A 27,552-nucleotide genomic window follows, 5' to 3' on the forward strand; every position below is an offset into this window, starting at 1 on the left:
TTAGTTTAATACTATTATAAAGAACACCGGTATTTCTGAAAGTGGCTCCATAATAATAAGACCAGAACATACATTACAATGCATCATCCTTTATAATGCAATCTCTTTGTTTGATCCACTTACATCTGTCTATACTACCTACCATAACAAATGAAATGTATCATCATACAAATGCATAAAACAGAATAAACCCTTGAGACATCTCCCAGAAAGCCAATATATTGGACAGATATTACAACGCGGGAAATTAACTGATCCCAGTAACAGCTGAATTGTTTGGTTTTTCTGTTGATCGCTGGCTACAGGCAGAGCTGGAACTGTGGTTTGAAACCTGAGTGGCATCAAAAGCACAATTCATCTGGCAACAGTGCCCTATGAGATTTAAAGCCCATCAGCTCTTGAAGTTGCAACAATGCATCAACTCCCCAGAACTGTCCATTTTCAGAATTACACCTGCTTCGCGAAAATCACTACTCTTTCAATCTCCCTGTCCTCCATCATCACGCAACTGAGCTGAGCTACATCTAAAGTTAATCAACAAACTCGTATCTTCTTCCCCATCTTTACTGCCTCCTCTTCTTCCCCTGCCACTTTAATTTTGACCTTCATAAAATCACGGGCCTTCGGAGCTGGGTGAGCTTTCACAGTGTCTGCCTCCTCTTTCCGTTTTCCTGAGTTTGTGGTTCTTCAGTCAGTTTTCATGTTATTACCACAACAAAGACAGCCCACACCATCAACAGCACAACCCTGAGCTTGGTAGTCCAAGACGCTCCCATTCATATATAATGGCTATATACGCTAACACCACGGGTGTATTTTGGAAATAGACCTTTTAGCAGCATGAAAACAATACAACTAAGTATTACAGGAAGGTCCCACTCAATACTTATATAAAATAATAGCTAAAACATGTTTTTTTGTCTGAACAGAAGAGAGATAAGACAGAGATTAACAGAACACAGTATTCCTCTCCAGTTTCAAATGGAGCGTAAGTCTGGTGTTCCCGATGGCATTTAATTCACGATATGACATGAATGGCACACATGTCACACTGTAGCTTAACACACACATCCATAAATCCCCTCAGCTCGTGATCCTTTGACCTTGTGAGACAAACACGGACGTCAGTTAGCCAGTGCTACTAGCACACCAGGGGGCATCGTTTCTGTCAGGGGGCTACACACAGTCCACTCCGCCAACCTCGGGTTCAAGTTTAAAAACCGTGCTGCCAGAATGAGATGAGGTACAACTGCCGCCACATCGGCCCGTCAGACTCCGGTTGTGCCACCTCTCAGCCGGGCGTCTTCTGGAGCTAACGCTTTATCACCACCTGCTCGTAAGCCCCGGCGCCAACCCTGAGGTGACACACAAACAGTCGGCACACGAACGGTCCCTTTAGGTGACAATTTCTATGATGCAACAATAAAAAAACAAATCCAACCTAGATTTTGAACTTGTCAAACCGTCTACTAATACAGACCTTGTCAATCATGGTAAGATTAGCATCATGGTTCATTAGCATTTCCACTGGGTGCTGACAGTGGTGGAAGATTGGCATGGCACAGACTGGATTTGTACTCTGGACTACACACCTGGTAGGGAGATGATGACTGCCAAGCGCAGTGCTTCCCCCGGGACCCACAAAGAGGCGCAGACCCTCCTCTGGAAAAGAAACAAACACAGCGTGCAGACGCTGTCAATCCAGCTCAAAGAAGAAGCACGCAAGCTCCCGCATATTCTTCACCCAGAAAGCCCGGTTGCTAAGCAATCTAAAAATAAGCCAGTATTGACAGAGGCATTTATTTTCCAGCACTCCACAGTGGGGGGGGGGGGCGGTCTGAACTTGAGGAGCAGAGGGTTCGGGTTCCTGTGTCTGGGGCTAATTAACAGAGCAGCTAATCATTCCAGCATCCCTCTCTCTGACAGTTTTGGCTACTCTTTCAAATGCAACCCTTTAGACACGAAATAAGGAAATTGACTCTGAAAAGGTGTTCTGAAGAACACAAGTGTAAAACCCCTTGCCATTTAGTCTCTGCAAGCGAGCTGTGAGTGGGAGGGCAGAAACAGAAACCTCTTATCTTCCCAGTGTGCTAACACAGCCTGCTCACTCACATCCAGGCTGCAGTCCTCACTGTTACCTAGAGGACTCGCATGTATTCTCCACTTTGTCTGTCAGACCCCTCCTGCACTGTGGTCCTATTCGGCCATGCAAATTCCTCCAGTACTTTGGTCCAACTTGGTCATACATCTCCTGTGCTGTAACTAATGTGATGTCCCCCTTTATGGCATATTCACCCCACAAATATTTTGAATAAAAAAAAATCACTTCATCAATTAAGTGTCTGCAAATGTAGGAAAAAACTACTTTTGTTCACTCTCCTATTATCTATAGTGATCCTAGCCTGTTTTTGAAGGAGAATTCCAGTATGAATTATCCTGGGCAAATGTGTAATCTGATAGTGGGCACTTTTTCAAGGGGCAGTGACATTCCTCCTAAGGCTAACTGAAGATGCCACTGATGTAATAATTTTTTTGCAGTACAATGCTGAAGACATCCCCTTAATTGAAGGGAAAAACAATTCAAAGCACCTCAAAAAATCCCAAGTGTTTGCTCTCCAACCAATTAACATAACAGTGCTGTTTCCAATCCAACATGATTGTGTTATTGATATCTAGAGCACTAGAGGAGGACTAGAGGACGACGGTGAGGATACAACTCTAGTGCACTTCCACTGCTATGACCTTACTCCACCGGTCTCCATCCCTGCACAAGGGGTACCTTCAGCGCTGGAGTCCAGCAGGCTGGGGGTGAAGTCCTGACTCTGGAGGATCTTCTCTACCACGTCATCAGCATCCACCCTGGTGGCATCCACCCGCTTCAGCTGTGACTCCATCGAGTCCTGCTTCACCGGATGCCTGAGAACACACAGTCAGTCAAGCGCACAGCACCACACCCTTCCCAAGCCTTTTTTCTGCTGCCCACAAGCGCACAGATGTGACAGTACATAATTTTTATTACTTCCACTTTTTAATGTCTGAAAAAAATGACAGAACATCTGCACATTATATAATGTTTAAAACATATGTGCAATCACTGCATAATATTGTACGCTGCACTTTTAGCGCCTTTGACTACTGTTTCAATAAAAGAAGCTTAGCATACCAAAATAGACTTCCAGAGCTGTTTAGCTGTCGCTGGCTAAATCATAAAGCAGTCAGGCACACTGTATCAGAAAATCTAATAGATTTTACTGCTCCTACATACTTTCATGTCAGTATTGTATTGCGGTATCCCTTCAACATTTATCAAGCCCAAAGTACAGTACAGGAGTCAGTGAGTTCACTGACTGGTCAGATAGGAGGTTGCTGTGAGGGCAGAAACGTGCTGTTGGAGAGGGCCATCATGAGGGATAGGGCGTCTCACCTGTTGAGGCGCTCGGAGGACGACGCGCTCTTGATGGGCGTGCCGGGGTGCTCCGGCACGGACGCGCACGCAGCGGCGGCGGCAGCGGTAGGGGGCGCCGTTCTGGGCTCCCGCTCCTCGCTGGGCTCCGGGATGCTGCCGATGCCAGTGGAGGCGCTGCCCACCGAGGTGTTTCTCCTGTGAGAGAACTCCGACAGGCTGGAGGAGCGAGAGTGCCCCGTGCTGTACCCTGCCGAGGTGCCACACACACACACGCTTATCCACACAGATAAATACACCAACACACACTCACACGCATACAGAAAGGATAAAGAGGGGGCGGCAGTGTAGCATGGTGGTAAGGAGCAGGGCTTGTAACCAAAAGGTTGCTGGTTCAATTCCCTGCTGGGGCACTGCTGCTGTACCCTTGGGCAAGGTACCTAACCCAGAATTGCCTCAGTAAATATCCACCTGTATAAAGGGATAACATGTAAAAACTGTAACCTATGTAAGTCACTCCAAATAAGAGCATCTGCTAAATGACAATGTAATGTATATGTAAAGGCTGGATGGGAGTCTAAAAGATAAGTATCTTTCGTGCTATATATGATTATTAGTGTGCTGCTCATTTTTTAACTAACTTACAATCCATACAAATAAACATATCTTCTGAGACTGAGACATATCTTCTGAGACTATTAAAATAGTGTGGAATAATGGATTAAAAATATCTTCTGCCTTTAGTGTGTCTGTCAAAGCTACTGAATAGGTTTCCCCCCTCCTTCTCAAAATGCCACCACTGCCATCCGACATACTCAAGGACTGCAATGCACAGTGTGCTACCTTCTTCCATTTAAACCCTTCTAACGTGATCAATGATGTGACTGTGCGGGGATATGAACACCCACACACTCGCATGCTATTCATATCTACTGCAAACTGTCAATGCAGAAACAAAGACACAATGTATGCTCTCTGAAGGAAGGACCCTCCCACTCACCCACAAAAGGCCCACAGGCAACCTTTTAGAATGCTGCCCCCGACAAACAATGGTTTTCCCCCTACCCATTTCATTCACAGCCCTCCTTCCTACTCCATGGCCTTAGTAAATGCATTCTTTTTTTTCCAACCTGAATGTCAGTCTCTCCTTTATTACAAAGGTCACCGTTCTAACTCTGTCCAAACAATTAACTTGTAACCCCAAGACACATCAAAGTTGCCTCCCTGAAAATCAATGCACAGAGTTCTTTCTGTCCGGGGTGTTGAGTGCGGTGGAGCACCCATTATCGAGCCTTTTTCTGAAGGCCCATCATTTATCTCACTGAAGGTAGCAGAAATCTCTATAATGGGAAGACTGGGCAGGGACATAATCGAATGAGTGCAGTGTAATTGGAATGAGGCAGAAAGCCTACACGGCAGGGCTGAGAGCACCTCCCATTTGAACAGAATAATGATGGAAAAGGCTTCATAAATCTGAGCCCCAGGCCTGCCAAATGGGCTGTGAATCTCATCTGCCAGAGGAGGGGGGGGTTGCGCTCATCACACTTCCTCTTTTTAATTAGGGGCAATTACCACAGTTAACGAGGTTATGATAAGCGGACGTGAGGCTGACACTAAGCATGTGCACAAATTTGAGGCAAGCAGGAAGATTTCAAGGCAAGAATGTTCTTCCCCAGATCGCATTCATTTAAAGACAAAGCACAGAAAAGGGAAAGCACGAATCACAACAATTAATCAGCGCAAACGTATTATCAGCTCAGGATAAACACATCAATCACGTTTAGTGATGCATCTGCTCTGGTGCAGAAACGTCAACACCTGTGAGAGTGCGCAAAGCCTCATCATAAAAAGCTAGGGAAGTGGTACTGCTCGTGTATGTCTCACAGTCTCCACCTTGTAGGATGTACAGAGGCCTACCTGATACTTTAGACTGCTGACTAGCATAGCTGGAGGTTCTGGAGTGGCCACACCCTGTCAGCTCGTCGGGGACAGAGGAGCACTTTCCTTGGGTCTCTGTCAGGTTTGCGACACAGAAAGAAAGAGCTGGACATGAGCCGCTGTCCGGCACTGTTCTCCCGTGTTTTTTGTTTTTTTTTCGTGGTGAAGAGCGGTCCTGCCGTCATGCCAGTTCCTATTTTTAATCGTGTGTGCGATTACCCTCAGGGTCGCCGAGGGACCGAGGCAAAGCAAAGTGCTGGTCTGAATTATACATGAAAGAGACACACTCTCACAAGCTGCCGGAGACGCACGAGGCCTAACACGAGGAAGAGAGGACAAGACCAGCGTTCCTTTCAGAGCCTCGTCTGTTAGAGGAGACACTGACTGCTGTCAGCTGCAGCTTTCATTTCCATCACATTGAGAGATTGGTAAAGAGGTTAATAGTTGCATTCCCAGCCCCAGCATTTGACCAAGCAGTTTATGAATTAATGAATTAAATGCACAGGGTGATTTTTATTAAAAAGACAATCAAATTCTCTAAAGTTGATAGTAAATCAAACATACCCAGCAAACACTGATTCTTATTAACATTGTGCTCATGCAACACCAGTGTCCCCAGAAAGTGCATACCTGAAATCCCAAAGAAGACTTTCTGCATGTCCCCCCCCTTTCTGTCTCCATGCAGACATTCGGTGTCTCCTTGTATCCCTATATACATCGCAGTCGAGGGAGGCCTGTGGAAAAAGACGTGCAGTGAATTACCTTCAGGGAACAGAGACCACAGCTTGGAAATACTAAAAAAAAAAAAAAAAATCAGCCAATATAGTAAATGTGGTGACTGTAATGCTGACTGTCTAATGCGATCAGATCCACTCAGTAAAATGGAACAGTTGAGTCTGAGCATATATGACTCATGTCCTTTTCTTTTCATTTGTGCCACAGATCACTAGCGTACAGCATGAACACTGCAATCAAAGGGAGCTCTCCCTGTTCCTTATGTAAACTGTCTTGGCTTAACAGAAAGAATGTGTAGACGTTTTTATGGACACACAATAACATTTTCCACATTGCTGCAGCCAGCTGGTGAATCTGCCTCTCACAGTGTTGAGTGTATTCCCTGGCCCAGGGTGCCCGTGTCAACACCTGCTCACGCACAAGTGCCACTGCCACCACCACCTCTGCCACAGCCGCTTTTACATGGTGCAGCCCCCACACGATTATTTGCTCGAGAGTCTGCTTCCTGTCTTGAATGCGTTTGCAGCACCTCTTCATTAAAGCAATAAATACATTTAATCTTTCCCTGGATGACACATTCTGTGACTGTATTCATTGGGTTCTTTCTCACAGCTAACTGTTTGGCCTCTTTCTTTTTTGTGGTGCATGAAATGTGAAAACCTTTTTTAAACTGACAGGTTAATGGCCACCTCGGGAATGTAATTTGGAAATGGAGGGCCATTTTAAAGGCTTGTTAAAACACTTAGGCCTCCACCTGCCTTGTTTATCTGTCTGATTCGTCCTTCACCTTGGTGCTTCTTTATGTGTGGACTGCCTAACACCTAAAAAGCCATTCTGTATAGCTATTTTCATCACGAAGAAAACTGCAAATGTCTGTGATTTGAACTTCACATAACAAACACATAATGTACATGGCAATTAATCTATAAGATGTTGTAGTTGCTCCAGTATGAAATACAACATACAGAAAATTAATGTCGATGCTCTGTGGTTACTTTCTACTAACTACAGTGCTGGCCAAAAGTATTGGCACCCCTGCAATTCTGTCAGATAATGCTCAATTTCTCCCAGAAAATGATTGCAATTACAAATGTTTTGGTAGTAATATCTTCATTTATTTTGCTTGCAATGAAAAAACACAAAAGACAATGAAAAAAAAATTAAATCAATTATCATTTTACACAAAACTCCAAAAATGGACCGGACAAAAGTATTGGCACCCTCAGCCTAATACTTGGTAGCACAACCTTTGGACAAAATAACTGCGAACAACCGCTTCCGGTATCCATCAATGAGTTTCTTACAATGCTCTGCTGGAATTTTAGACCATTCTTCTTTGGCAAACTGCTCCAGCTCCCTGAGATTTGAAGGGTGCCTTCTCCAAACTGCCATTTTCAGATCTCTCCACAAGTGTTCTATGGGATTCAGGTCTGGACTCATTGCTAGCCACTTTAGAAGTCTCCAGTGCTTTCCCTCAAACCATTTTCTAGTGCTTTTTGAAGTGTGCTTTGGGTCATTGTCCTGCTGGAAGACCCATGACCTCTGAGGGAGACCCAGCTTTCTCACACTGGGCCCTACATTACGCTGCAAAATTTGTTGGTAGTCTTCAGACTTCATAATGCCATGCACACGGTCAAGCAGTCCAGTGCCAGAGGCAGCAAAGCAACCCCAAAACATCAGGGAACCTCCGCCATGTTTGACTGTGGGGACCGTGTTCTTTTCTTTGAAGGCCTCGTTTTTTTTCCTGTAAACTCTATGTTGATGCCTTTTCCCAAAAAGCTCTACTTTTGTCTCATCTGACCAGAGAACATTCTTCCAAAATGTTTTTGGCTTTCTCAGGTAAGTTTTAGCAAACTCCAGCCTGGCTTTTTTATGTCTCTGGGTCAGAAGTGGAGTCTTCCTGGGTATCCTACCATAGAGTCCCTTTTCATTCAGACACCGACGGATAGTACGGGTTGACACTGTTGTACCCTCGGACTGCAGGACAGCTTGAACTTGTCTGGATGTTAGTCGAGGTTCTTTATCCACCATCCGCACAATCTTTCGTTGAAATCTCTCGTCAATTTTTCTTTTCCGTCCACATCTAGGGAGGTTAGCCACAGTGCCATGGGCTTTAAACCTATTGATGACACTGCGCACGGTAGACACAGGAACATTCAGGTCTTTGGAGATGGACTTGTAGCCTTGAGATTGCCCATGCTTCCTCACAATTTTGCTTCTCAAGTCCTCAGACAGTTCTTTGGTCTTCTTTCTTTTCTCCATACTCAATGTGGTACACACAAGGACACAGGACAGAGGTTGAGTCAACTTTAATCCATTTTAACTGGCTGCAAGTGTGATTTAGTGATTGCCACCACCTGTTATGTGTCACAGGTAAGTAACAGGTGCTGTTAATTACACAAATTAGAGAAGCATCACATGATTTTTCAAAGGGTGCCAATACTTTTGTCCGGCCCATTTTTGGAGTTTTGTGTAAATTGATACTTGATTTGACTTTTTTTTCTTTCTCTTTTGTGTTTTTTTATTGCAAGCAAAATAAATGAAGATATTACTACCAAAACATTTGTAATTGCAATCATTTTCTGGGAGAAATTGAGCATTATCTGACAGAATTGCAGGGGTGCCAATACTTTTGGCCAGCACTGTACCTGCCTCTATAGGTAAGGTGCTTAAATGCCGGACTGGATCTGACATTCCTAATCCTGTCACAATTCCAGTTTGAGGAAATCAATCAGCTCTCCTTTACTCACAATGTACTGACAGGAATGATCAACAGAATGGCACATTTATATTTAAAGCACACTTCCTTTCCCTGATTTATCACCTTGCTTGTCACATTAAGTCTGGCAGAACAGGATGAAATATGCACAAGACTTCACTTAATCCTCCATTCAGAATAGAAAGCAGCATTACACACAAAAAAATCCACAACAGCATACTGACCCAGCTTGCCAACCTAGGCTAAATTAATTGTATTACCAGATACAACAACTGAAGCAAGTGCAATTACATTTACATTTTACAATGACCATAACAAATGAAAATGATGACCAAAAATGATGTCAGACATCTGAAGGCTGCTGTTCGAGGGGGTGCTGGGCTTTTTAGCTTCCCTTTGCACCAGAAGCACTCAGAACTGGGAAAGGAAGATAGGCTCCTTCAAAACAGACAATAATTAGCTGGAAGGAGCAGTTAAGGGCCTGATGGAGCAAAGTGAGCAACCGATTTCAGATAATTTCGCAATCATGTGACATGGTTGATACTGTCCTTTTCAACAGAGTGCACAAAGTACTGTTAGGAGACGGTTCTGTGGAACGGCACGGCGTTTGATCCGGAGGCAAGCGATGTATATTAGAATACAAACGCTGGAGACAAGCGATGTGTATTAGAATACAAAGCGATGCCGCTACATCCGACCGGAACCAAACAGCGCCTCTTGATGGTAACGGTCTGCGGAACACGGGGTTCCCCATGACCATATATGGACTTCACTTCCAAAGTTTGAACCCTACGGGGCCAATTAGGTTCGAGGTTCAAGAAAGACTCAATTAGAGAGTGAGCTGTTTAGCTATGCACAGCTCCACAAAACCAATCAAAAACAGCACCCCCTCTGGTCATTGTAACTCATATGTAAATGTACCTGCTGTAACTGTATAAAAAAAGAACAAAATCCTATACCTGTTGAACTTCTGCTCCATGCTGATGTTCCCACGGCCAGCTATGCAAATAAACCTTCCTGTCTTTTTCTACAAACATCGGATCTGCTTCTTTGTTGGAATAAAACTTATTTCGATCCTCTGGGAGTTGACTAACAGTACATTTTCTCACTTGAGAAACACAAGACGACTAAATCATTTAATAGGCAATATTAATACAAGATTTAAATTGACCTCCCCCTCAAGAAACCACAACTGTGTCCGCTTTTAGTTGCATAGACTGGAATTTAAGATTTTTACTGAAATAGTCAACTTTTAGCCAGATAAATTTATTCAGTTACTAGAACTGCTGCATTTGTCTTCCTTACCATTTCAAATTACGAAAAATATCCTAAACATTGTTACTAAATGCTTTAACTGACATACATTTCAAGTTAAATTTAAAGTAGCAACCATGACATTTGTGCCAACATTGATGTGCATGTTTTTAGTTTTTGGTGTCCTTCCTTAGCAACTGCCTTTATATATTTATATAAAACAATCCTATTATATTCTTTTCATATTATTTCATATGCACATTCTTTATCATTCAAATACAGAAAACAAGGAATAATGAAATTATGACAAAATACACTGGCAATATTATGACAATTAAAACTACATCAAGAGCAAAACTGGCTTTAGCATGAACCAATTAAGAACAGTTTGGTACAGAATCAGATTCAATGCAGAAATCAGCAACGTAACTGAACCAGCCTACCAACCCTAACATCTAGATAAAAATTGCCTCGTGGAAGTCCTTCTGAGAGGTTAGGCTCTCAGTTTGTCAGAAGTGATTCTGTTCACACGCAACAACCCTTGAGATATTAACTATCAAAGGGCAAAGCAACAACAAGTCCTCCAATCACTTAGACAGTCTTGTAGTGGAATCCAGAGAACTATGGCTTTGGCTTTATCCTCTTCAGCCATCCCCTGTTATCCCTCAAAACCCAACAAAAAAGCAGGAACTTGACCAAGACAACACAGTCCTCAAGCAAGTGTCCAGTTCAATTGGGGATAAAATGGAAATTTGGGCTGCACTGCGGTATACGGCCAGGCATGCTGAACATGGCATCCAAAGCAGGATTACCATGCGATCTGCCTCACTGCATCTGTGCCAGAGTGACAGCTGCCTCATCCCTCCACTCTGCGCTGTGATATCCTAATCCTCACATGCTCGTTGTGCATCCCGCGCTGATGTTGAGACCACTGTCAGAATGGCCTGGTTTTCCTTTACAACCCACAGTGTGAGCCACTTCCCTGATGCTTGATGGACTACGATGATAACAACAAGCATGTACATGGCCCTGCCCAGCCTGAGTGATACACCAATGTCCACCATGCCAATGCTCCTCAGTACTGGAAGGAGAACACTAATGTCTCCAGATGTCAGGGACAAGGGAAGCCATCAAAGCCATCTGACAAAAAGGACAAACTTAGCAATGCACATCCTTTTTGGAGTGCCTGCTCAGTGACTGTGGACGGACTGTCAGCAGTCTAGCAGTCTATGTTTCAAGGCCTTACAACTGTAAATGTTACTGAATCAGAAGGCAGTTTTGAACCACTCAAGGAGGCACACAGCCAAAGATAACAACTGATGAAACTGCAATTTACTTAAGGAGTGACAATAATATGAACATTCCTTAACCTAACAAAGCCATCATGATGAAGACCAAAACAAATGAATGCTTAAAGGGTGATTAAAGGCCATTGGAGGCAATGCTCCAGCCCTCCACATGTTCTAGCCTCATTTACCTGTACCAGCACATCAGCCAAACCCACAGTCTCTAAACCAGGTATCTTCACTTTCAGTCTCTTTAATCAGGTTGCAAATGGGGGCTCCAAGTAGTGGAGTCACAGAATTTGCTTTTAAAATGACAGTGATCCTGAGCCTATTTCATGATGATAACGAGCCTGCCAATTTTGAGCAGACTCCTTTGTACTTAATTGTGTCCAATTTAGTAGGATGAAATTTATGAATTGCACATTATTTGAATCTTAACAAAAAGACTGGGTAGATTGAGATAATAGAGATAAAACAGAGATTTGAGTGTTTTTTTTTATTTTAGTCATGCCTGTGAATCATATGATACCATGTGAAATTCACAATGTCAGAGCTACCAGATCAATATCAAGTAAAATGGAATCAGCTGTTAGTGGGTGATCCTTATCGATACTGACACTGCTGTTACACAAGCAAAAGTATCAAAAACAGGTTCAAGACAGTCACACAAAGGTAAAGTCTCTGCTTTTGATCAGCAGTTCAATGGCAACCACTGCTTCAGCCTCTCCGATCAGATTCAGTTGGCAGCCAAACCTCAGAACGACTCCATTTCAACGTGACTAAACATCTCTTAACGTTTAAGTCTGAACGTCTATGTGCTTTATCTGCACAGTCTCACAGTGGCCTTTTATCTGTGCAAGCAAAGCATGGGGATGAGGCACACCGCTTCACACTGCCAAGAAGGTGTGCTTGTGGAATGCAACACCAGTCACCCAAAATGATATAGTACATCCCTATAAAAAACTGCAGTGTGTTGCGTAAAGTTTTGCACGTGTACCATCTGTGCAGTGCTTTGCTACTACCAGCTTCTGACAGCTGCGAACACCAAGGCATTACAAGGCTTTCACCATATTGGAATCTCTGATACAAAAGCAAAACCTTAGCATGGTAAATAAAATGGTCAATATAAACATGCTAATTAGTATAGTAGCTCAACATGTTGATAACAGTGTAACCAAAGGCCCTGTACTGTAAGTTAAATTAAGTCACAGATGGGTAAAGAAGCTCTCATCTTGATATCGAAAGACAGGAAATACCCACAAATAGCTTCCGAGATACTGCTTAAACGGCCTCCGAGAACAAAGTGAAAGTGTTGATGTAGGGATCTAAATGTTCCACATCCATTATCTTACCGTTCTGGCTCTACAGATGTTCCACAATGAAATTAGATGGACCAACCAAGGTCATCAAACATCCATTATCTTACAGTGCTCGCTCTATGGATGCTTTCCACAATGAAACTAGATGCACCTACAAAGATCACAAAACATCCATTTTTGTATGGTGCTGGCCCTACGGGTGTTCTCTACCGTGCACACAGATGCATCACAAAGGTCATACAGCAGTAGCTGTACAGAAAAATGTCTTTCCTTTATGACCCAACAGCTGTATCTTAAATTCTGAATGGCCTTAGTGCAGTATATGTAGACAGTCCAGAGTTTCATCTTAAAATCATATGCACGGAGACACCTCAAGTCTGCATTTATTGGCATGACCACTTTTCCTTGAGCGCTGTTGTTTCCTTTTTTCACCAGGTTATTTCCTGCTCTCTTATGACTTATCAACTTATTTCAGCATAATCTTTACAATGTCTTCACAATTAATACCATGACACACCTTATTCATGCTTGGTTTATTACATTTGGGCAAGCTAATATGATCATAATGGTTACATAAGCATTTTGCTTGTTTATTTTTTTGTCTACTGCAGATTTGCATTCAGTGTATCACACTTCTCATTTTGATAAGCTGAACAGATGCATTGCAATGGAAACGGAAGCAGCCAGTCTATCTCTAAAAAGGTGCGCTGCAATGTAACATACAGATATCCCCTTTCCCCTTATACTTCCTTTACAACTGGAATAGAAGGAACATAAATGCAAACTGAGGAAGTCCATGAGGGGTGTGGATTACCCAAACAGGACATCTTTTGTTATTCATAACTTTTTTTAAAAATTTCCTGTAAAGTATGATAATGTTGAATGTAAAAAAAACATCCTAAAATGAGACTGCATACAATATTTTTGCAGAAGTCTGCAACTGTGCACCTCAACGACGCCACAAAAAAATCAAATCTTACGTTTTAAAACAGGGATCTCCAGACATCAGCTGCATGCTGATAAGCACCTGAAACAATGAAAAACGGAATAAACAGTCAATGAAACATGCAATTCTGGTCATCTAACTACCTACACTCTGATAGCGGTGAAGACGTTATTCTGTGCCTGCTGTATTTTTGTTGCAAGCCGCTAATAGTGTGAGACTGTAGACAGCTTTAGGGTAACAGCCATTTCCTGTGCTGACTGACACAGTCCCTTAGTTACTGATTGTTTGCACAAAACACCACAAAACATGCCAGAGCAAACAGCCCAGCGATAGGAACTCTGGGTATGGTGGTTACCTTCAGGATGGAGTTATCCTGACGCGTGTGCTTGGTGTCATATCCTTCCAGTAAACACCTCCGAGTGGTATTCCCAGAGCCGGCAAACTCTGCCAAATTTAGGTCAGCGAATCCAAGCTGCGCAAGGGGGACAAAATAAACTTTGTTCTCATGTTGTTCTCTCACTCTCAGAAGATTGCACTTCATTCCCACAGGCCTTCCACTGTGCTTTTAACTCCACCTCTGCTGTGAAACCTTGGAACAGTAAAGCCTTTCAGTGACTTGTACTTCCTTCTTGACTAAATACGTGCGGTGTGTGCACGGTAACAGTCAAAAGTTTGGACACACCTAATCATAGAAGGGTTTCTCTTTATTTTTACTCTTTCCCACCTTTTAGACATCAAAACTGTGTAACACAAATAGAATTATGCAGTGACCAAAAAGTGTTTAACAATCAAAACAATCTTACATTTTAGATTCTTCAAAGTAGACACAACTATTTTTTAAAACTATTTTTTTAAAGACATTACACATGCACAGGCATCAACTTCAGTATTTATATTTGTCTAAGAAACAAATTTCATTTAAGCATAAGTCTTTAGATGTCTGTGAATGCATGTTTTTCCCATGATCTCAATTGGGTGTGTCCAAACTTTTGACTGGTACTGTTTATGCAGAGCTCATCCTACAGATGTGTTGACTTATGGTGTGCTGTGAAAGGATTAAAAGTAGCACTCATTTTCATCGGTGTATGCTTGCAGTCTGCTGAAGTCACAATCATTTTCCAAACTTAGTTCGGAAGTTAGAACAGAATTCACGCTTTACTGTGTTAAGGCTGTGGTCAGGTGAGGTTCTTCCTACTTTACTTACAAATGTATCACATAATGGCAAATAATCACTACTTGAACAGACCATTTACTGCACAGAAGACAAAACGTCCTTGGTGTTGGATTTTACACCTATTACATTTGTTGTGTTTTATATTTGTATCTGTATGTGCGCATGGACTATTGAGGAGTGAAGGAAAGAGTTATTACCTTTGCATATGTCTTTCCACCTTTCAGTTCCTACAAAGAAAAAAATAAATAAATATGCATTTTTAGAATTTAAAATCATCAATGAATGCAACTTCATCATCAAACAGTAACCCGAGAAATAACTCCAGCTGACAATTTAATGACAAGCCTATAAAAATTCTGGTGCAGTATAGCAGTCAGTTGTATGTTTTGGATGAAGGTGTTTAGGGTTACTTATGTTGTGTTAAGTTCTTTTTGTTGGCACCGTCTGTTGTCTTGTCCCCTTTTCCCGTGCATATTTGTTATTGTAAATGTTGTAAATAGCTACTGTAACTATATCGCACACCCTTGTACATTGTTCTCGTGTCTGTGCTTTTCTCGTCTCCGCACCGTCCAAGCCAGCAAGGGGGTAGTTGTTTTCCTTTGTGTTGCGTCCCTAACCCATACCCCTGGACGCCATTACGCATCTGGGACGTAACAATGGTATATATTTTAAAAATCTAAATGGCTCAGCCACCATGAAAGACACGCAGATTACGTATGCCGGCTGTGACCCTTTGTATTTCACACCCTCATGTCACACTGAAAGCTATAGGACCACAAATAAACAGGCTGTCACTTCTTACAACATGGTTCAATATCAGCTGCTTGATTCAGCCCTTGTTTGTCAAGTCTCACCAGTTCTGCAATTCATATTATTATTTGTTTATTGTGTAAAATAGGGTCCCACTTTACGGTGCATAGCACCTGGAATCTATCAGCTGCTTTATTCTGAAGCCAGGCTGTCTGTATGAGCCAGTCCTACACCATTTACTACAACTGCTCACTTTCCCATCCTCAATAACAGTATCTTGAAATGCATTTACTCTTTGTCAATGGTTACGTTTTGAATGATAAGCATGGGTAACTGCTGACATTTCACCTCTCCGTTAAAACTAGTATTCAATATTTTTGTGTTATAAAATACTCAGGTAAACACCTCTCTGCTGCAGAGGCAGCCAACACGCTTATGGAATTAACGTTAATTAATACAGGTGAAATGCGCTATGACATCTAGAGCAACCAGGGATGTAGTTGTGCAACAACGGGTTACAGCACTCCACAGGGCACTCAGGCAGCGCATTTATGTAAGACGAAACTCTGTGAGGCAACCAGGTGCAACCAAAACAGAACCGCAGATGTTCAAGACACATGAGTGGGAAATGGTAAGTGAAAGTACAGGGGCGTGTACTTGCATAAATCATGATCATTATAGAGCATTTTGCATAAAAGTGCATGCAGTCAACATTCAGTGATTACATTCCTTTCCTGATTTTGACTGTTCAGTTTCATTTATTTTATTCAGACTGGATACAACTACTCACAATGCTTTCAGTGCTTCTGCACTGTTTAACATTTATATACAAACACACTGTAAATCAATCCATATTTTGATTATGATGTTCCAAACTGTTCTCATAAATAACTTTCCATGTTTTCTGACTGAAATTTTTTTAAATCAGATAATTCAATCATATTTTCCATGTTTTGGTTATAACGTTCCAAACCTAAAATAACTTTCCATTTTACCTGATTGTTTTTTAAAATTCATACATACTTAGTTTAAGTCTCTTTTGACAGTCTCTACCGATTAAAGTCATTCCTAAAACCCTGGCAGTTCTACTGTTAAATGTTTTGTAGTCTGAATCAGGCGCTTGTAAAACTCAAGAGGAGCAAAGGGGTACAGGAGAGAGGACTCTACCACAGTGAGCAGTGTCCCGTGTGATGGGTGGGTAAGTGAGGCCAGCTCCTTACCTTGCGCACGGACACCCGGCAGACACAGGGATCCAGCAGTCCCGTGCTAGCGCTGGCACTCATCTTACACGGGAAGGAGAACCTCTTCCTCCAGCGCACACAGTTGGCCTGGACCACCTCCCTGAAAGGAAACGGGACAAGGGCCCGCGGTTAAACAGCATGCAAACACAGCACTTGCAAAAACCTGCTCTGTCCTGCTGTGAATGAGCTGGAAACGGCATGTGAAGATGTTTAAATGCACCCTGCCAACATGATAAATGTCCCGTATGTGAAGGAAATAATGAAAGGAGGAGGTCATAACCAATGCAGGGGCACTTTTAACCATGGGCAATTCTGGCCAGCAAGGCTTTCCTCCATTCCGACCAATAAGGGCTGTGGCCACCCACGTCAGCTTAAGGGCAGTGATGGAGCAGCAAGCTGCGTGCGCAGGGCTGTTTTTTCTGGAACACAGCACTTCAGCACTCATCTAGTAGAACAATGCTGGAGGAACTAGAGGAAATAGATACCAGAGGGAGACTGGCCATATGGACATGCTTTGTGCATCCTCTGCCGTTTATCAAACTGGATCCTCCCTAACACAGAGAGACAACACAAAAGTAATCCCCTGCAAAACCAACACCAAATAACACTGAAAGGTGAGGCCCCATGATACTGGAAATTCCTACTGTCTACTCAAACCAAATACAACATAGACTGAATGAGAATGTTATTTTACACAGGTGTACGAGATCATCCAAAAAGTCCTGAAACAGCCTTGCTTAATACTCCTGTCAGTTACAAAACACTGAAACCACATGAAGACTTCCTGGATTGTAATAGCAGAGTTGAGAGCGGCCCATGGAAAACACATTAAAATCCTCCATCATCAGCCTATGATAACACCTATTTGCCGTTTATCTCCCTTGGGAAACATGCCTTGTCACACTTCTAAAGCAGTCTCACAAACAACTAAGCGATCACTGCAGCTGGGGCTCTACACATTATCATTAGACGAATAACACCTGAGTTGCCATATACCATTAAAGTCTTAGACTAATCCACATTTTAACAGAAAACTTGCTGAAAGAACTGTGTGTTATATCTTATCTGTAACGACTATCACAGTTGTCCACATCTGTATTTGCTTGGTCCAAATTGCCACTCCTTTAATTTTTTCCAGATTTCAAACTTCAAAACATGCATACAAAGTTACCATAGAAACAAAGTACAACAAGACACAGGAGACCTCACTTTGGCAGACAATGCAGAAACAATGACACATATTCATTACGTAGGGTAATAAAATATGCTTCCCATACGCAGGAGACGATCATGAGCCACATCTCATAATGGTTCTCCCAGAAAGTAATGCTGTTATGTTTGCGCAGTAGGTACAAAACCTACGAGAATCCTGGGTATATCAATAAGACTAATAGTCCTTTTTCCCTGTTCAATGTACCTAATTATCTTTTCCCTGAGAGCTCATCAGAAAATTGTGTACTAGGATTTTTTCGCCTCTGTAAAGGGTAAGCGTTTTTAATCCCATAGAATGTGATTTATTGACTTCCTTTGACTGATGGTGGATTTTCAGCAAGTGATGCAGAGGATTCCTGTGCTTTCTGTATCGAGCTCAAACAGGTCATTGACTAACTGTGTTGAAGAGACAGCGCTAAATATTTCAGTTGACTCTGGCTGCCGGTGCCATTTATGGAGCCGAGAAGGCGCTGAAGGGTGACACGCCAAACTCTTACTGTGTTCCTGCATATCAAGTTCCCCCTGCCAGTGCTGCTGCAAACAATGGCAGTTAGTGAAAAACACAAGTTCAAGTGATGTACGGTATTGTTAGCATGGTGACAAATGAATAATCATCTTCCCCGGGGGACTTCAGCCTCACTTGACGCTGCGCGATTCCAAATCCAAAATGAAAGCCTTATTAGAAGTAAATGAGCATAGGCGGCAGTGTAGCATAGTGGGTAGGGGGCAGGGCTTCTAACCAAAAGGTTGCTGGTTCAATTCCTCACAGGGGCATTGCTGGTGGCCCCTTGGGCAGAGTACTTAACCCACAATTGCCTCAGTAAATATCCAACTGTATAAATGTGTGACGTCAAAAAACTGTAACCTATGTAAATTGCTCTGGATAAGAGTGTCTGTTAAATGACAATATGAGCAGAATAAAGAGGCAGTTTATCAACCCTAAAAAGAAGTGGCTTTCACTGGTAAGCACAGGTTTCAAAAGGCATTTGCAGTGTCATTTAGGCTCTGACACCTCTAAGACCTCCCTCACACACATTAGTGAGGGTCTAATCTCAGGATAACCTGTCACATGAGATCAGATAATCTAAGCCTTATTCTGCCCGGAGCCCCTAACACTCATCACTGGTGATGACAGAAAATGTGAACTGCAGGGGGATGATATTATGTAATCAATGCCTCAAGTCTACAGAGAAAGGCAGGTTAATCTGGAACTAAATCCTGTTGTCACATTACCCTCCTCTTAGAAATGTCGGATTCTTTAAAGATGTGCAAAACTTAGACCTTCTTCCAGTGGTAATGTAAACATAATTAATTAAAAAATTCTTCTAATAAAACACGACAGCTCTCAGACCCCAGCATGAACACTCCCTGGTCTCTCTGTGATGTAAAGGTTTTGCTTCAATGCCATCTACGCTTTCCAAAGCAGCTCGAGCAGAAGATTACGACGCATGATAATGGCAGCACTTCTCCACTTTCTTCATTGAATCAGGTGAGTCTGGAGTCAGACAGCACAGGGAATTAAGGAGATATTTGATTTAATATAAGACCCACTTACAATGCACTCCAAGTGCCTCTGGGCTAATTGCCCTAATAGCCCTTGTGCTGTCAAAATGGCTTCCATTGTTATTCCTGCTCTGCAGCCAGGACATTTTCTCTTTTTCATTTAATTTCAATCATTCATCAGCTGTCATTCATTTGCTGCTACAAGGCCTCATTTTCTCTTACCATCCAGACAGGACATGGGCTAATCCAGCAACAGACACACCTAACAAGAGTATTTGCACCTCAGAAGAATACCTGAAAAGCTTATATCACTGCTCCTAGTAACATCCTTGTTAAGTATCTATAGAATGAATTTGAAAACCAGATTCAGAGTCATTCAAAGATCACACTGCACCAAAGACACAGCAGACTTGCTGGTGTGAGTGCATCTTTATACAATACTTGCAGTCACCATAGCAAAAGCAGTCACCCATTTTGTGGCTGAAGAGCTGCACTGTTTCAGAGCTTTTCCACAGCTGACTCATCACTGGGACCATGTGGCAGAGTGTTCCGTGTCTGCAACCAAAGGCTCTTCAAATATCATCTCTAACTCTCACTTCACGCTACAGCCACTTGAAACGGGTTCAGTTCGATCTGCTGAAACCAGCAAAACTACATTCACAGCTGCTCCTCCAGCGCAAGGAGCAGGTTAACTTCAGGGAGTTAAGCACTTGCATGTAACCTCTGAACCATGGACCGAAGATAGGTGCATCAAAAACAAACAAAAAAGATCAGATTTAAAAAAAAAAAAAGATTATTTTAATGAATACAGCAAGAGCTTCCCCCTTTCCCCCCTTTCTGCTTTGACTACGCCTAGGACAAAAAGGTACCACTTGTAATCTTAATTCTGGATAATAAACTAATAACAATCAAAATATATCTCATTTCGGCCAGTTACTATTAACCACAAACTATTAATTAACTCTTAACTCCACCAAATGCGTAGGAAAAATACCTAAAAAGCTATCTATTCATCAGCTGAACACTTGAAACAGTGTAAAATAGTCTGAGCTATCTAGTTAGAAGTGAACCAAAAAGCTAGCAAGCCACAGAAGCTAGGTAAGTACGACTAGCACAACAGCAGCTAAGAGACTACACAGAAAGCTAGCTACAACAACATGGTCATCACTGATGCTTTCTCTGAGCTTTGCTAACTTAGCTAGCGACTTGTTATTGTAAGCTAACGTGGTTGAGTTTAGCAGTTTTTTTTTTTTGGAAAACATTCATTACCACTCCACTGACACTGTTAATTTGGTAAACATACATACATGCACACACACAAATATAGTTGGTGTATGAATATAATATGCTTTTAAGTCTGTTCAGATTTATACTAATTGAGTTGCGGCAGGAAATTAACCTGTTGGAACCATTTCCAGTTCTTAATTTCCTTATTGTGACAGTGAGATAAAAAAGAAGAAAAAAAAACAAAGAGGCTTTCACAGAGAAAAAATTTCCAAAACTCTAAAGGCAGCCAACATCATTAACTCATAAATATAATACGAGAGATGACACACAAATAAATAATGGATACCTCACAACCTGCTATGTGCCGTCTAAGTAAGCGCCCTGATAATACAAACATTTGTGTGAAATTTTGAAATCCTCCAGGGTAATCTCTTACTCATTCTTGCATAACAGCGGTGTCCACTCTATGTCTCGATATACTATGACAAGTTACTTTGCAGCATGCTTCATTAATGTTTATGTGGGGCTTGCTTATTATTCATAGCTGTGGGATATTTCCATCCTGCACAGCCCGCCTCTTCCGTCCTACATTTCCCCCCTTCTACAGCCTGGCGTCAGAGGAACGGGAGAAACTGTCCAAAGCAGTCTGAGAGAGTATCACCAATATTTTAAGGGGACTTTTGTTTTCACAGACTTGTCCTTGTAGGTTATTTCAAACCGAACTGCCTTCATGTGCTGTGTGTGACTGTCATCTCAAATAATAAGCTGGGGGTAGAAATCCTCTTAACCATTTTGCCTCTTTATTCCTAAATTACATAACCAATGTATGGCCTGCTGAACTGCAACGGATTCAATTTAAAGAAAAGCCACAAATCAGTGCAATGCCTTGACAGGGCCCCTGTTTCTAACAGCTCTATATTTAGACCCCCTCCCCGTGATGAGAGTCTGCTTGCATCCATGACGTATGTCTGAAAATAGTTTATCTTATTTATGTACAAGATTCTGTGTGACAGTGCAGAGGTCATACATGACCCTGAGCCAGGCTCCACAAATAGTCACCACTACAGCTCTGTCCAAACTGACCACAGTCTCTGGCAGTCCAGGCGCCAGTTGAGCTTGTTAACGAGGCATCGGCGGTACCCCCGGACAGGTCCCAGTCAAAGTGTGTTTGGGTCAGGCTAAGACAGAAGGGGAGACTCCCCTACACAAATGTCTTTTTTTTTACATTTTGGATGACACATTTTTAATGACAACAATAACGAGCAGCCAGCGCTCTAACAGGGAGATCCTCATTCGAAATGTACCGTCCGTTATTAAATGAGGCTTTTGCTTTGATCCTCCACAACCCTCACGCTTGCAGGAGGCTGGCAGCAGCTGTGAGGGATCCTGGTGACTCACTTGGTAAAGTCTCTCCATAGGGGAGAAAAATCAAACAATTCACAGGGAAATTACAGGGACCCAATCTCCATGCAGGCAGTGCTAAATCAGACTCTATTAGGGTTAGAAATGAGCTGCTGGTGTCTCACGGCGTAATCATAATAGCCCAGTTAACCCTAATGCCTCACACAAATGGCCCAACTCTGGATGTCTGGCTGCAGCATCTTCTCTTAAGGCCTTGACACATTTATCAACAATAACTGACCAATGAGAGATAAGGCAGCCTGTCTCTCAATATTACAGGCTACAAGCAACGTGAGTGTTCATAGAATAATCAATACAGTCATTTTAACACATCAAAGCACTCTATTTTTGGTGATCTCTCTAATTTTTTTCCCCTCCTGGCAAGAAAAGAAAACATATAACACAAATCAAAGGTACAGTGAAAGTGCACTCAGCAGGACCTGAGTTCTCATTTCACCCGTCATTAATTTTAAATCAAACTGCAAAAGGGCACATTGCAACCGGAGAACCTGAGGGCCTGACGCAATAGTTAACGCAGACGTCCGCTTGCAAAGTTCAGCTTCTAACTGTTTAGAGCACAGGTCCTGGAGGGCACCGATGGTTTCTGGTTTACCCTCACCCCCAGGCAGCCGACGTCACATACAATGAACACTGTTTAGAGGTTAGACTTCTCACTCATCATCCTGTCAGTTCCGTGTTGTTCAATAAAACATCAACAGAAGCCAGTTAAAGGTCAGCCTCAAAGGCTGTGGATTGGCTGGGTATAAAGACAGCTTTTAGCCAGTCAATGTCCTTTGGCACCTCATGGGCCAAATCCATCGATTCTCACATAAGGTCTTCCAGAAAATGAAATTATTTTTGACTTTATTGACCTTAGTCAAATTGGAAATTACTTTTGGGCTTATGTTTGCCCGACACTTTATTTCAACAGTCATTCTAGGGGTGCAGTGGTAATGCTTTTAAGGCAATAAACACATATGCATGACTTTTTCAAAAAAAAAAAAAAAAATCTGAAAAAAGAAAACAAAACTAAACTGACTTTCAACTGCTACAGAAATGGAGTGTTCTCCAGAACGTTCTAAATTTTCCTCACTTGATCTATTACCACATATCATATCACTAGATCTTAAGTTAAGCCAGAGGCCATCACATTACGCCAATTTTCAGTTGCAAGAAAAGCTCTGTCTGCAATACAAAGACACATCCCCACAGTTTCAGGGCGTCTGCTCTGCCGGGTGCTCTACTTTCCATTTTGGTTTGTGCTTCAGCTCCAGAAGAAACCGCCTCAGCCTCACAAGCTACAAGTGAGGATGAGGGTTCATCTGGTGCACTGGCATGATGGGCCACAGTCACAGAGTAATTCACACCTAAACCTGCTGTCAGCTCACTTGGGGTTTGACTCAGCCACCAGGGACCCGACTCTGTTTGGACAGTACATTTTCACAAACATGAAGTAACTGGTGCATTACGGCTGGTTCAAAAAGCTTTACTGGCTGTTCAAACACAACTATATCTAAGTGTTCTTCTGCATGGCCTTCCAGCAGCAGGGCAGAAAATGAGATATGGGTACTGTAAAAACAGCTCTACTGCAGAAAAATGGCAGGGCAGAAATGGCAATGGCAGAAAAACTACAGAATGTAAAAGCTCTGGCAAAAGCAAATAGTGCCATAGTGCAATTTGCAATATTGCGTCAGTTACATTGTAAACCGTAGAAGCTTTATTTTGAGGGAGAAATGGAATTACTCATTCACCATGTACAAAAATGCAACACTTCTGTCAGTTGAACGGATTAAATATTTAACTCATTATTCAGGTCTAAATCCCCCATATCATGCTGTTTGTACTGTGTAGACTTAGGGGTGATGCTGTAGCAGCCACATCATTCAATACAATTAAAACTACTGTACACCCCCTATGAACATACTTACAGCCTTGACACCTTCATCTCAAGGACAAGGATGATTACAAAAAATTTGTTCACCAGTTCACATACAAGTATGTTGTAGTTGCTTTCCAGCTGCCACATAAATATGTTGCAGTTGTTCTGCAGACCTCAGCTCTTGTTGATTACTTTTCTGTGAAGCCATGTTACATTACAGGAACTTCAGACCCCATGAGTTTATAAAATTTAATTGATTGAGCAATTTGTAATAGTTAATGGCTAAATCCTCCCAAGCAAATATAGACAATGCAATGTCTACGTCATCTTACTTATGTAAGGGACTAAGACATTAGACCATAAACCAGCTCTAAAGCTACATGACCAAAAACACGGTACCATTACAGTTTTGTCTTTGAATCATCACTGACAAGGCAGTGTCGTACAGGTGAAGATATCTGGTGTGAAAAACGGTCAGTCCCTCCCAGCACGGACTTTGCAGGGAAAGACTCTCCTGCTACTTGTTGACCACCACCCATACTCCTGTACTTAACCAGCAGACACACAGCATGCAAAGCATACACTGAAGAAGGCGCAATACAGGGGACTCCTAATAAGTTCCAAGCCTGTCAAATTAGGAAGAGCTGGTTTTCAACCTTGCTTGACGGCGTCATTGCATTTTCTGGTCTCATCTTAGCTCTCAACGGACAACAACGATGTAGTGTGAGTCTGCTTGTGGGTATCTAACGGAACAAAAGATGTTGCTTCTGATTTGGCACGTTGTGTGTTTTCCTCACGCCATTCTATAAAATAATGATAGGCTAATGCTCGTCTCAAGGGGCACAGTGAAAACAGTAGTAGCCTACTCCGCTGCATTTTTCAGCTCCCCGCGTATTAACAGCTGCGGTCCATAACAAGAGCATGTTTTGATACGGTAACCCCAAATTATGATGGGTACACCAGTAAAAACAAACAACTAGATGGTCAGTTTAAACACGGTAATGTACTGTAATTCAGTCGTTTCAAAACACAATTACTCAAGGGTTAGATGTTGAAATTGTGAGCAAGAACAACCTCTACACACACTACAGGCAGTGCTATTGTTAACGTTTTCCATAGTAGTACACAACGAAGCGAGATAGATTGACTCACTTGCTGGCGAATATAATCTATGATATCTGTACTATATTTTCGATTTGCCCGCTAACTACCAAGCTAGCTGATTGATTATCTATAGACAATTAAAAACAGTCTTACCGAGAGGACTCCTCCGAAAAGCCACCATCTAGAAGCCTGACTTTACAGAACAACACACCGTTAACAAAGGGAACAGAAGAGAGTTCGTCCAGTTCAAAATCTACTTTAAATTTAAATTTCTTTTTCTTCATCATGATGAAAGCCATATATTGAGTATCGCGGCTAGCGTGAAGTGTCTCCTTTAAATGCCAGTCCCCGTAGTGTTCAAATCTTTACACCCTCATGATTGAAACAACGTAGACGGCGGAAGAAGCCCTTTTCTGTCGCTACTACTACTGGAGTATCTCCGAAGTTCTGCGCCGTCGAAAGACTGGCGCTTTCTTCTTTGTCTGACACATTGTTCCTAGCGGAGCAGCGAGCTGTTCCGTACAGGTACCAGTGGGTTTCGAATAACCAGTTGCATCGATATTTGTTTTTGCAGAAAATAGGCAGGACACAGGACTGGAGGAAACATCCTTCCCTGCCTACGTATTCGAATGAGCGTTAAATATTCAGATAAGCTTGTCATAACTAGTGGACATGGAGAGAAACACAGCGCAAAATGTTTTAAAGAGGCAGTGTCGATTTATGACTACTGCAAATTGTATTCTTTATAGCCTGAAAATATTGCTAGAAAACCCCAAAAATAACATGCTGAAGTTTCAATGACCATACATTCGAGGATAAAACACATATGAACATAGAATTCCAATTAAATATTGGATAAATATCATGGCACAGTTAATAGGTCTATTAGAATTACAGTATTGCAGTCATGTTAATTTAATTTCACTGTACCCTAGACTTAACTGACGATGGAAATAATCCTGACAGAATAAAACAGCATTATGTAACTGGATTGCGTCGATTTCGTATAAAACGATAACGTTTGTTGGGTTGTCGGTAGGCCTATATGATTATTTTAAATAGTCTAATGATTTGGCGTTTGGATTGTTGTATTGCTAAAAACATCTGATTTATAACCTGAATTATATAATCCATTGTCTCAATCTTGTGTTCTTCATAATTCATAGATGTGCTTCTTGAAAAATAACAACAAAAAAACAGTCTTGGGAATGCACGATGCTGATTGTGATAACCAATGTTTACATTTTCTATACATTTTGTATTTTTTATACATCCATATTAGATAACTGTGCCTTCATTTAAATGCATCGTGCATCAAGACAAAGGCCGAGCGAAGAGTACTGGTATGTATGTATCACGAAGCAAGCGTTATAATCTAATGTTTACTTGTGAATTAGAGGTCTGCGTGGACGCGTATCCGATACTATATCCTCAGAATTTCTCAATGTGGATCACTATTGGTATCAAACAGTGGAAATTGAGCAGGGGTTTTAAATATACCCGGTCCATCTCCTCCCAGTATTTCAAAACAAATGGGTCTCATTGACTACAGTGTACTGCGAAGTGGCGACGGCAGTTCATTGCCAGCAGAGCTACAACCATATCAAGGTTTGGACGCCCTCTTATGGCAAAAGTGAATAATACTGCTGTTCTAACAGGAAAACCGGTTTTGCAGCACCCAGCTTTACTGCTCTCCCCTCAGTCACCACCAACAAATTGGCCAATATGCAGCCAGTCATAATGTAAAATATTACAATGGTTACAGTGATATATATATACTCCCAACATGTGGTTTTGACGACAAGAACAGATCATACATCATATACATTTGCATAGCAAATGAGAGTGATTTGCATACCTTGCTATTTTCACGTTATCAATTTATACAGCTAGATATTTACTGTGGAAAGTCATGTTGAATACCTTGCCCAGTGGTACAACAGGAATACCACACTTGGTAATGAAACCAGCAACCTTTGGACTAAAAGCCCGGTTCCACACTACTGTACCATGCTACTGCCCTTTCTGTCAGATATAGGGCAAAACTGTAAGTGAACAATCATTGGATCTTTAGACCATACCTTTTCTACTGTAAACCCTTTCCATCATTCTGGAGATTGTGCATGAATTTTGAAAAATAGAAGACTTCAGGCTATGCAGAAGACTAAGCCACAACACCACTTGGGGTACAGGCTCTGTGAACACTGAAAAGATGTATCACCACAAACAGGAAATATTTCCTGTCTTAAATAGATGTTTATTTGCTTTGAGACAAACCTAACAGACATGATACATGATACTGACACATGACACACAGCACACCTTAACTGAGGTGGTAAGATATGGGAAGGCACAGAGTTGGTGTGAAGCTGAAGTTCACTTGATGTACTCTATAAGTATGGCATCTTATGTTTGCAAAGGAAATGTGAATTGGATGATAACCATAAAGCATGCTGTTGAC

General features: G+C 42.0%; 1 protein-coding gene across 2 annotated transcripts; it reads right to left on the reverse strand.

The window, feature by feature from the left end:
- Window positions 1–299: 299 nt before the first annotated feature.
- On the reverse strand, window positions 300–25,703 carry fam102bb (family with sequence similarity 102 member Bb). 2 transcript variants are annotated; one of them, XM_036522751.1, is made up of 11 exons: window positions 25,245–25,703; window positions 16,745–16,865; window positions 14,972–15,001; window positions 13,956–14,072; window positions 13,635–13,681; window positions 5,972–6,075; window positions 5,321–5,416; window positions 3,425–3,653; window positions 2,780–2,916; window positions 1,593–1,662; window positions 300–1,355 (listed from the first exon to the last, which is right to left on the reverse strand). In XM_036522751.1, the coding sequence occupies exons 1-11, from the start codon at window positions 25,388–25,390 to the stop codon at window positions 1,313–1,315; spliced, it is 1,140 nt and encodes a 379-aa protein (XP_036378644.1). In that variant the 5' UTR covers window positions 25,391–25,703; the 3' UTR covers window positions 300–1,312. The 2 variants fall into 2 exon arrangements, with proteins under 2 accessions (XP_036378644.1, XP_036378645.1); XM_036522752.1 differs by lacking the exon at window positions 5,321–5,416.
- Window positions 25,704–27,552: the final 1,849 nt, after the last annotated feature.

Source organism: Megalops cyprinoides, chromosome 2 (assembly GCF_013368585.1).
Source record: "Megalops cyprinoides isolate fMegCyp1 chromosome 2, fMegCyp1.pri, whole genome shotgun sequence".
NCBI lineage: Eukaryota > Metazoa > Chordata > Actinopteri > Elopiformes > Megalopidae > Megalops > Megalops cyprinoides.